Raw genomic sequence first — 12,247 nt, forward strand, 5'->3', positions numbered from 1 at the left:
CCCAGTCCTGATCCTGATCCCAGTCCTGATCATCATCTTCATCCCAGTCCTGATCCTGATCCCAGTCCTGATCCTCATCCCAGTCCTGATCCTGATCCCAGTCCTGATCATCATCTTCATCCCAGTCCTGATCCTGATCCCAGTCCTGATCCTGATCCCAGTCCTGATCATCATCTTCATCCCAGTCCTGATCCTGATCCCAGTCCTGATCCCCATCTTCATCCCAGTCCTGATCCTGATCCCAGTCCTGATCATCATCTTCATCCCAGTCCTGATCCGGATCCCAGTCCTGATCCTGATCCCAGTCCTGATCATCATCTTCATCCCAGTCCTGATCCTGATCCCAGTCCTGATCATCATATTCATCCCAGTCCTGATCCTGATCCCAGTCCTGATCCCCATCTTCATCCCAGTCCTGATCTTGATCCCAGTCCTGATCATCATCTTCATCCCAGTCCTGATCCTGATCCCAGTCCTGATCATCATCTTCATCCCAGTCCTGATCTTGATCCCAGTCCTGATCATCATCTTCATCCCAGTCCTGATCCTGATCCCAGTCCTGATCATCATCTTCATCCCAGTCCTGATCCTGATCCCAGTCCTGATCCCCATCTTCATCCCAGTCCTGATCTTGATCCCAGTCCTGATCATCATCTTCATCCCAGTCCTGATCCTGATCCCAGCCCTGATCATCATCTTCATCCCAGTCCTGATCCCCATCTTCATCCCAGTCCTGATCCTGATCCCAGTCCTGATCATCATCTTCATCCCATTCCTGATCCTGATCCCAGTCCTGATCCCCATCTTCATCCCAGTCCTGATCCTGATCCCAGTCCTGATCATCATCTTCATCCCAGTCCTGATCCTGATCCCAGTCCTGATCCCCATCTTCATCCCAGTCCTGATCCTGATCCCAGTCCTGATCATCATCTTCATCCCAGTCCTGATCATCATATTCATCCCAGTCCTGATCCTGATCCCAGTCCTGATCCCCATCTTCATCCCAGTCCTGATCTTCATCCCAGTCCTGATCCTGATCCCAGTCCTGATCCCCATCGTCATCCCAGTCCTGATCCTGATCCCAGTCCTGATCATCATCTTCATCCCAGTCCTGATCCTGATCCCAGTCCTGATCCCCATCTTCATCCCAGTCCTGATCCTGATCCCAGTCCTGATCCCCATCTTCATCCCAGTCCTGATCCTGATCCCAGTCCTGATCATCATCTTCATCCCAGTCCTGATCCTGATACCAGTCCTGATCACCATCTTCATCCCAGTCCTGATCCTGATCCCAGTCCTGATCATCATCTTCATCCCAGTCCTGATCCTGATCCCAGTCCTGATCATCATATTCATCCCAGTCCTGATCCTGATCCCAGTCCTGATCATCATATTCATCCCAGTCCTGATCCTGATCCCAGTCCTGATCCCCATCTTCATCCCAGTCCTGATCCTGATCCCAGTCCTGATCCTGATCCCAGTCCTGATCCCCATCTTCATCCCAGTCCTGATCCTGATCCCAGTCCTGATCCCCATCTTCATCCCAGTCCTGATCCTGATCCCAGTCCTGATCCCCATCTTCATCCCAGTCCTGATCCTGATCCCAGTCCTGATCATCATCTTCATCCCAGTCCTGATCCTGATCCCAGTCCTGATCATCATCTTCATCCCAGTCCTGATCCTGATCCCAGTCCTGATCATCATCTTCATCCCAGTCCTGATCCTGATCCCAGTCCTGATCATCATCTTCATCCCAGTCCTGATCCTGATCCCAGTCCTGATCCTCATCTTCATCCTGATCCTGATCCCAGTCCTGATCCTCATCTTCATCCTGATCCTGATCCCAGTCCTGATCCCATCTTCATCCCAGTCCTGATCCTGATCCCAGTCCTGATCCTGATCCTCATTTTTTTCCCCATTCATTAATGATCCCAGTTCCTATCCTGATCCTGATCCTGATCCTGATCCCTCTGTCCTGCCTCAGGTCTGACTCCGCCCCTCTGGACAACTCCACCCACACGGGTTTGACTCCTCCCCTGGCCAGACGGCCCCTCCACATAGACTCCACCCATCTCTTACCGCCCTACAGAATGAAGTCCTGGAACAGGGTTCTGCTGGCAGCCCTGCTGATGTGGATCCTTCTCTTTCTTTCTCTGCTCTGTCACTTTTTTGATCTGCAGTCCCAGTCCAGACTCACCTGGTCTAAAACCCAAAACCTGGTCTATGTGGTCCAGGAACAGACTGGGACCAGTAACAGAAATGGTGGAGCCTCTCAACAGGACTGGAGGAGGATAAGGGCTGACTACAGGTCCAGGACTAAAGAATACTACAGGAAGCAGTCTCTGGAGGTCTTGCAGAGACTCTGGACTGGGAACCTGCCTGTGGGGATGCTGAGTCCACGTCTCCAGAAGGTCCTGAAGGTCCAACTGAGCACTAACAAATACCAGGTGGTGCACCGGGCGCCAAGCGGGGCCCGCAAGTCGAGGATGGATCTGTACTGCAACATGAAGAAAAGGATCAAGATCCGGACTGTGGACGGGACCGAGGAACCGTTCTCCAGTCTCGGCTGGGACCACCTGGTACCTTCACAGGCCCTCCAAGACCTCCACAAGTCTCCGTTTCAGACCTGCGCCGTAGTGATGTCAGCAGGAGCCATTCTGAACTCCTCACTGGGGAGTGAGATCAGTAAGACCATGTCCAGAACTGGGATGGGGTCAGACCAGAACCAGGATCAGGAAGGGGTCAGACCAGAACCAGGATCAGGAAGGGGTCAGACTAGAACCAGGATCAGGAAGGGGTCAGACTAGAACCAGGATCAGAAAGGGGTCAGACTAGAACCAGGACCAGGAAGTGGGAAGACCAGAACCAGGATCAGGGAGTGGGTCAGACCAGAACCAGGACCAGGAAGGGGTCAGACCAGAACCAGGATCAGGAAGTGGGAAGACTAGAACCAGGACCAGGAAGTGGGAAGACCAGAACCAGGATCAGGGAGTGGGAAGACCAGAACCAGGATCAGGGAGTGGTCAGACCAGAACCAGGACCAGGAAGGGGTCAGACCAGAACCAGGACCAGGAAGGGGTCAGACCAGAACCAGGATCAGGAAGTGGGTCAGACTAGAACCAGGATCAGGAAGTGGTCAGACCAGAACCAGGACCAAGAAGTGGGAAGACCAGAACCAGGATCAGGAAGGGGTCAGACCAGAACCAGGACCAGGAAGGGGTCCGACCAGAACCAGGACCAGGAAGTGGGTCAGACCAGAACCAGGATCAGGAAGTGGTCAGACCAGAACCAGGACCAAGAAGTGGGAAGACCAGAACCAGGATCAGGAAGTGGGAAGACCAGAACCAGGATCAGGAAAGGGTCAGACCAGAACCAGGATCAGGAAGTGGGTCAGACTAGAACCAGGATCAGGAAGTGGTCAGACCAGAACCAGGATCAGGAAGGGGTCAGACCAGAGCCAGGATCAGGAAGTGGGTCAGACTAGAACCAGGATCAGGAAGTGGTCAGACCAGAACCAGGACCAGGAAGTGGGAAGACCAGAACCAGGATCAGGAAGTGGGAAGACCAGAACCAGGATCAGGAAAGGGTCAGACTAGAACCAGGATCAGGAGGTGGTCAGACCAGAACCAGGATCAGGAAGGGGTCAGACCAGAACCAGGACCAGGAAGTGGGAAGACCAGAACCAGGATCAGGAAAGGGTCAGACTAGAACCAGGACCAGGAAGGGGTCAGACCAGAACCAGGACCAGGAAGGGGTCAGACCAGAACCAGCATCAGGAAGTGGGTCAGACCAGAACCAGGATCAGGGAGTGGGCAGACCAGAACCAGGATCAGGGAGTGGGCAGACCAGAACCAGGATCAGGAACGGGTCAGACCAGAACCAGGATCAGATGGTGACTTCCTGTTTATTCTGAGTAACCCCTCCCGGTGCTTCCAGACTCCCATGATGCAGTTCTGCGCTTCAACGCCGCTCCGACCCGAGGCTTTGAGGCGGACGTGGGGAGCAAGACCACGATCCGCATCATCAACTCCCAGGTACAGGCCACGCCCCCTTCCCTCCATTCTGTGTTGCTCTTTTTGGTTCTTCTTCTCCTCCATCTGCTTTTCCTTCCCCTGTTCTTCTTCTCCTTTTCTTCTTTCCTTCTCCTCTTCCTCCCAGATCGTGTCGTGTCCTGAGCACGACTTCGCCAACAGCTCTTTGTACCGTGATGTCACCTTGCTGCTCTGGGATCCAGCTTCGTACTCGGCCAACCTCACCCAGGTAACCATGTGGTCACGTGATCCAGGTACCGATCCGTGTGATCCGGTTCGGACCAAACATGGTGAATGTTACCGCCCACGCGAAATCCACAGTGCTGCTGGTCAGTCCTGCCGCGTGCCGTAGGCCTCCTGGAGTATCGTAGCGCTTCCGGGGGCGTCAGGGCACGTGGACTTCTCCATGACATCATAACACTGAGGAGTTCCTCTCCTACCTGTAGTCCACATTTCCACAGCAGAAAACTTGTACTTGGAGGGTCTATCGTGCCCAAAACACCAGGAGAAAATAACTAAAGCGTGTTAATGGAAAGATTTGATCTGTAACTTATTTTAACTCAATACTGCCTCATTATTACACATTTCATACCAAAAATCCAAGTTTGGCGTTGGTGAAAGAAAGCAGATTTTGGTTCGTTCTGTCAGACCGAGATCAGAGCAGGAGGGACGAATCTGGAGAATAAAAAAACGCAAAAAGGATGAATTAATAAAAATGCTGCCATCTGCAGACAAAGCAGGAAACAGTTTTAGTTTCATTGTTGAAGCTGCATTTTCAGGTTTAACACCCGGCTTCTGCAGACCGCCAGCCAGCTGTTTAATCATGAGTTATACACATCTGGACTGTGATTAGTCGGAGAGAAATTTTAACTGTTTGACAACCGTAAAAGTAACACTTTGTACCTGAAAGCCTTTGTTCTTCTAGCACTCTTAAGGTACCAGGAAGTTACATACCATCATACTGGAAATAAAGTCTGACACCAGTAGCGACAGCAGGGTTGTTTATAGATACATCGTATCAAACCAAATCCCCACAGTAAATATCAGGAAGTTTAAAGTTGTGTCGGGGATCCAAACCCCAGCAGGCAGCACTACTCTACATGCCTGCATGTGTATCCCCTCTTTATTATTGATTTTTATCTGATTTTATGTATCAATAGCAGAAAGTTATCTTTACTTGCAGCAGCTAGAGAGGAACATCCGCTACAAATATAAGCTCCACCGCAGTTTAAAGTGCTGCGGGGAGTTGGCTTATGGCATGTCCAGAATATTACCTTATCCATAATGTCAGCAAGACTACTGGTGTAGTCCCATGGAGCCCTACTGGTCCCAGAAAGAGTCCCATGGAGCCCTTCTGGTCCCAGAAGGAGTCCCATGGAGCCCTACTGGTCCCAGAAAGAGTCCCATGGAGCCCTTCTGGTCCCAGAAGGAGTCCCATGGAGCCCCGCAGGTCGCAGAAGGAGTCCCATGGAGCCCCGCAGGTCCCAGAAGGAGTCCCATGGAGCCCTTCTGGTCCCAGAAAGAGTCCCATGGAGCCCTACTGGTCCCAGAAAGAGTCCCATGGAGCCCTTCTGGTCCCAGAAGGAGTCCCATGGAGCCCTACTGGTCCCAGAAAGAGTCCCATGGAGCCCTACTGGTCCCAGAAAGAGTCCCATGGAGCCCTTCTGGTCCCAGAAGGAGTCCCATGGAGCCCCGCAGGTCGCAGAAGGAGTCCCATGGAGCCCCGCAGGTCCCAGAAGGAGTCCCATGGAGCCCTTCTGGTCCCAGAAGGAGTCCCATGGAGCCCTACTGGTCCCAGAAAGAGTCCCATGGAGCCCTACTGGTCCCAGAAAGAGTCCCATGGAGCCCTTCTGGTCCCAGAAAGAGTCCCATGGAGCCCTACTGGTCCCAGAAGGAGTCCCATGGAGCCCTTCTGGTCCCAGAAGGAGTCCCATGGAGCCCCGCAGGTCCCAGAAGGAGTCCCATGGAGCCCTTCTGGTCCCAGAAAGAGTCCCATGGAGCCCTTCTGGTCCCAGAAGGAGTCCCATGGAGCCCTTCTGGTCCCAGAAGGAGTCCCATGGAGCCCTTCTGGTCCCAGAAGGAGTCCCATGGAGCCCTTCTGGTCCCAGAAAGAGTCCCATGGAGCCCTTCTGGTCCCAGAAAGAGTCCCATGGAGCCCTTCTGGTCCCAGAAGGAGTCCCATGGAGCCCTTCTGGTCCCAGAAGGAGTCCCATGGAGCCCCGCAGGTCCCAGAAGGAGTCCCAGGAGCCCTACTGGTCCCAGAAGGAGTCCCATGGAGCCCTTCTGGTCCCAGAAGGAGTCCCATGGAGCCCTACTGGTCCCAGAAGGAGTCCCATGGAGCCCTACTGGTCCCAGAAGGAGTCCCATGGAGCCCTACTGGTCCCAGAAGGAGTCCCATGGAGCCCTACTGGTCCCAGAAGGAGTCCCATGGAGCCCTTCTGGTCCCAGAAGGAGTCCCATGGAGCCCTACTGGTCCCAGAAGGAGTCCCATGGAGCCCTACTGGTCCCAGAAGGAGTCCCATTTAGCTCACAACCACTAAACTGGGACATGTGAAGCTCCTCTGGACTCTGCTGGAATTGTTTCTTGCAGTGGTTCCTGAAGCCCGACTTTGACCTTTTCTTGCCGTATGTGGAGCGGCGGCGCCTTCACCCTGAGCAGCCATTCTACATACTCCACCCACAGACCATCTGGACTCTGTGGGACCTGATCCAGAACAACACAGAGGACCAGATCCAACCCAATCCACCGTCATCTGGCTTCACAGGTACTGCAGAACCACACAGCAGCAGCGTGTCAGGACTCAGAACTCAGTGAATCTTTACTGTTTTATGGAGAAAGAAGAAATGAGATTGTGAATGAGTCGGATCAGAACACAGAACACACATGTTCATGTGGTTCACTTACTGTGGTGTGTTCAAGCGCCAGCGCAAACTTTCTGTGTTTGTGAACACATCGGATGAAGAACACGTTGGAAAATGTAGAACACTGAAAATGTCCCCTGCGATGGACTGGCGAGCTGTCCAGGGTGTACCCTGCCTGTCACCCAAAGCCAGCTGGGATAGGCTCCAGCTTCCCCGCGACCCTGAATTGGAATAAGCGGTTCGGAAAATGAATGAATGAATGAATGAAAATGTCCCAGTTTTTCTACAGCACTTAAACACAGCAACATCTGACCTGTTCACACCAGCAGAACCTGAACAGAACAGTTCTGAGGTCGGTTTTCGTAGAACATGTAGAGGTGTTTCAGGTGTGTGTGGACACAGCAGGGGTGTGGACTCGAGTCAGATTACTTGGACTCCTCCAGTCAAACTCCAGTCATGAATTTAATGACTCCAGACTCGAGAAATCTGTAAAAGACTTGCTGCTTGACACTGACTGAAATGACTTGTGACTTTGACTGCAGGCTGTTGAGTTCAAAGTACTTGAAACTGCTCCTTATCGCTTATTAGCAGCAGTTGGTGGTCTGAAAGACTCCCAGGACCTGCAGTTATTGGGATGTATCTGGAGTTTCAGTACAGGTAAGCAGACAACATGGAACTTAGTGATTATTTTTCTTCTGTAAATTAATCACAAACGTTCAGATGTTATTGTACTGTCACCGTTGACAGTAACTTAAAATGACAAACACACTGCAGTCCAAAGACATGCATGTTAGATTGACATTTAAAGTGCTGCGGGGGAGATGTCTGTTTGGCATGTCCAGAATATGACCCACCTCAACGCCAATGTCAGCAAGGCTACTGGTGAGCTTGATGAAAAGTTTATCTAGTGACGGATTATTGGAAAAATGTAAACCCTCCAGCAGGCTGCGCTCCAGGAGGACCTCTGGTGGACAGTGAAGGAACTACAGATCCCAACATTTTCAGTATGATTTGTATAAATTGTTGACTAATTAAATTAGTAAGAAAACATCAGTTCTTTATATGTTTATTTGTAAAAAAAACAAAACAAAAAAAAAACCAACTTTGCTTCTTTAGTTACATCATGAGACAAGATTCTTTTCTCTTACAGTTTTGAGGAACACCAGATGAAAAATAAAAATAGATGAACCACAACAGCCTTTAATCACCCAGTTAATGGACACCCAGACAGGAAAGTACAGCACAAGTCTTCCTCAGCAGAAAGCTGCAATACAATCAGGTTCATACTGGGTGTTACTCCCGTTAAAAGTCTTTTCTGTCCAACAGATAATAAAAAAGTTTTTGTTATCCTGACGTTTCAACTAGAGAGCAGTGTTTTGCACACCCTCAGCTGCTGGTGAGGTTTAAACCGGAGGTGTTCGAAGTCGGTCCTCGAGGGCCGCTCTCCGGCATATTTTCCACGTATCCCTGCTCCATCCCACCTGGCTTCCATTAAACAAACCCAACAGCCAATAATGGCTCATTCATTTGAATCAGGTGTGTTGGAACAGGAATGCATTGAAAACCTGCTGGATTGTGGCCCTTGAGGACCGGAGCTGGACACCCCTGGTTTAAAGAAAACAAAAGCCACATCTTCCTTTTCAAAGTTATCCAAACTCAGCTCACTGCTCCAGAAGCGCAGCGTTAAATATAAATGTGAGCAGCAACGATGTGTCGCTGCTGCTATTAACATTAAGACAAGTGAGGCTGTCCTGCAATGTGAGTATCTAACACTGTCATGTTCTGGAAAAGGATGACCACAAGGAGTTGTCTTTCCCAACACGGGAGTGGAACCTGTCTGAGGAGCTGGTGGACATCCTGAAAGTGTTTTAGAAACAAGAACTTTGAGGGGGAGTAGATGATCGCTACCAGCTCTGTTGTTGTCCCTGAATCACCATCTTCAATGGCTGAAGTCTTAAGTGTCCTGAACAGCCTGGTCAGAGGTCTCCAGCCATCTCTGACCAGAGGATTTCTCAGAATCTACATCAATGTGGAACAGTCCGGAGCACAAGCTAAAGTCACCACCCCCTTTTCAGATCTACTCCATCTGAAAGCAGTTTTCATGTTCATCAGGACAAAGAGGACATGGTATAACAAGGTAAATCTCCAGATGCTCCAGTACCTTTTCACCTTAACCACTGCTTCACTTTAATTACTGTAATCAGAGCTTTTGTTCCTTTTTATTTGTGTTTCACTTCAGGATGCTGCCAATTTTACCTCCAGATGATGAGAAAGAGCAGGAGCACCTCGAAAAAGAGACGGCTTGTTTGATGCGTACCATAAGAAGCAGAAGAAGGTTGCAGCTTCTCCAGAGCTACAGCAATCTTGACACATCAGAAGGACAGAATGTCCTCTTGTTTTGGCTGATCACTTCTCTGAAAGGACATCAGAGTCTTAGCAGTGCCTGTCTGCTGAGTTTCTAGCCTTGGTGGCATCATACTGCAGCTCCATCATGCTTAAATGACTGGATGACTCTTCTCTAACTGGTCGTTTGCTAATGGACTACAATATAAGACTTTAAAGGAACATGGAGCATCTCTAACACCTACCCCAAGAGATAATCCCTATTTGATAAGGAAAATTGTAACATTTGACCAAATCACAAAGTCTTTAAGTTTTAGGAGGTTGCCTTGAAATGAGTATTAGATTTCCTTTGTTTACTGCTAACAGTTTGTTAAAGTAATGTAGTGAGAAGAGTTGGGTGGTGAAGTGAGGGAAGGAGAGTGAGGCGTAGCTGGAGCAGATCTGATGATTACTTGAATGAGAAGAGGTATGAAAAGAACTGAGTGTGGTTCGGGTGTTCTGGAGAAACAAGCTTGGGGATCGTTATAGGGTGGAACCACCAGGAGAGCAAACAGTTAGTTGCTCAGTGGATTTCGGTGGGAGGGTGCCATTCGCAGGTGGTTTGGGCTGTAGGGGGAGTTTATCGTCTAGCCAGGAAACTAAGTTAGATGGGACATCTAGGAGCATGTCCTTCCACTCTCCAGCTGAGGAAGAGATCCTCCTGCTGTCAGTGGAGACCTTGCCTTGCTGGACCAGTATTAGTCTCCAATACACCAACATGGTTAGGCCAGACCAGCGCCAAAACTCAAACCCCAGAGAAGGTCTTGACCCTGGGGAAAGTTGAGTGGTCTATTAACTGTGTTTGAGGATAAGTTTAAAGGGTTCTGGACTAGTGGAAGTGATAAGTGCCATATGGTGACACCAGGGATGGTTAATGTGTTATAGTTCGGCAGTGCTGCGAGTGTTGAGGGAGGACCCTTATTTGCAGTGCCTCTGATGGGTGTGTAGTTGTGCCTGGTGGTTCCTCCCATGACTTAACATGCACTAAAGCAGAGGTCTCAAACTCCAGTCCTCGAGGGCCGGTATCCTGCAGGTTTTTGTTGTCTTCATGCTCCAACACACCTCACAAGTTCATAATTAGGTTGGCAAGAAACTGCTGGGTCCATTTGATTTGACTCAGCTATGTTGAAAGAGGGAAACAACAAAAACCTGCCGGATACTGGCCCTCGAGGACTGGAGTTTGTCACCTCTGCACTAAAGGGAGCAAGTGCCAGGCACAAAGCCTAGATGTTAATTTGACCTTACTAGTTTCTGGACAGATCTGAGACTGGCTGCCTTAATGAAGGTTGTTTCTAATACTACCATTCTACATCTCCTTATATACACCATGAAGGGACTCTCTGTAACTGCGAAGGTGTTACTGTTCTAATAAGTTAGAGAAGTTGTATTTATTTTCCAATGTGTGAATAGTTTAATACATGACGCAACAGAAACAGAAATAATGTAATCACACTCACCACCCCCCTAAGATTTCATTTACTTACTTGTTCAAACAAACACAACTTCCAGAAAAAGATTATTTCTGTAAACTTAATATTTCAATACTGTTTATTAAAAAAAGGAAAACAGTTTGATGAAGAGTTCATGATGGCTGTGACTTGAAGCTCTAGGTTGAAGACTTGTACTTGACTTTGGACTTTTCAGACTTGACTTGGGACTTGACTTGGGGCTAACTAGTCTTGGCTTGGTCCCACCTCTGTGTCCATGTGGTTCTGTGTGAAGACCAGACTGAATTCAGACCAGTGAGGTGCTGGTGAGGATGCAGCTGCTGATGGGACAGTCGTGTTTCTGAGGAGCTCCTGAACGTTCTGTAATTACCTACATAACAATGATATTACCGGTAAGCATAGCCCTGGTGGACCAAACTTTCCAGAACCAAATAGCTGGTTGCTGAATTGGGTTTGCAGCTGATCATTAGATGATGTTCAACAGCAGCAGCAACCCAAACAAGTACAACTTTCTCTTATCTCCTATCTCATCAGGTCATATCTGATCGCCATAAACGACATATTAGATGACGAATCTGAGATATTTTATTATTTCATGGTGTTGGGACACCACAAAGCAAAGGCCAGATTTGTAGATTATAAATAAACTTAATGTGAAAGATTATTTCATAAAGGACACCTTCCTGTCCAGGCAGCCATTTCCCCACTTCAGATAAATCCCAGAACTTCCTTCACTCTCCCGCTTTCTGGTCGCATCTTTGTTGGGTTCACTCCTCTCCCTGCTTTGGTCCAGCCAGACAAGAAACTGCCTGGAAGAACCACTTGAAAGAACCATATTATGGAGAAAGATTGACCTTCTCAAAGGTTGCAAGATCCTTTAACCAACTTATATTTTCATATGAATCGAAACAGAAAACAGACCTGAGACTCTTTCTCCCCTTGAGACTGAAAACATGCAGGCAGGAAGCTTCCAGTCGTTTTACACATTTACAGCTGAGAAGCAGAAGAATAACAGTCAGTGTGTTCATACAGCAGAGTTTCATACTATTGTCAGAAACTTTGGCGTGTTTATAACAACTCTGTGTCTCCACACTGTCCCTCTAGAAAAATTCCATCTCAAGCTCTTTTTTTTTTCTTGGCTCAATGGTTGCCATCCTCTTTACCAGATTCAGGTCCTTACACACTCTAAGAAATCTCTTCTACTGGTGTCTTCATGTCTCTGGATGCTTTGTCCTAATTGTCAAATAATGACATTCAGTACTGGCTGTATCTTGTTCTAACTACAGTGGTGTGCACCGGAGTCCATCCAGCAGTGTTTTTTATGCTCTTCTATATTTCTTTGGAGCTATTTCCACCTTTGGATTCCTGCAGAGCACTTTCTCTAGAACAGGAAAAAAATTTTCATCAGGCAAAGTCTACAGGCCTCTGCACAGAGGTGCATCTCAAGTACTTTTCCATCCAAAACCACTGGGAGGAACCGCCTGGTAGCACTGCCTGGTAGAACTGCCTGGTAGAACTGGCAGG

General features: G+C 49.0%; 1 protein-coding gene across 1 annotated transcript; it reads left to right on the forward strand.

The window, feature by feature from the left end:
• Nucleotides 1-2,387: 2,387 nt before the first annotated feature.
• Nucleotides 2,388-4,449, forward strand: LOC306773895 (beta-galactoside alpha-2,6-sialyltransferase 2-like; the record flags this gene model as incomplete). Its single annotated transcript, XM_079263839.1, has 4 exons — nt 2,388-2,685; nt 3,937-4,034; nt 4,159-4,260; nt 4,384-4,449. 4 exons carry the CDS (start codon nt 2,388-2,390, stop codon nt 4,447-4,449), a joined length of 564 nt encoding a protein of 187 aa, XP_079119965.1.
• Between the last annotated feature and the right edge of the window lie 7,798 nt (nt 4,450-12,247).

Source organism: Telmatherina bonti, assembly GCF_933228915.1.
Source record: "Telmatherina bonti genome assembly, chromosome: 24".
Lineage (NCBI taxonomy): Eukaryota > Metazoa > Chordata > Actinopteri > Atheriniformes > Telmatherinidae > Telmatherina > Telmatherina bonti.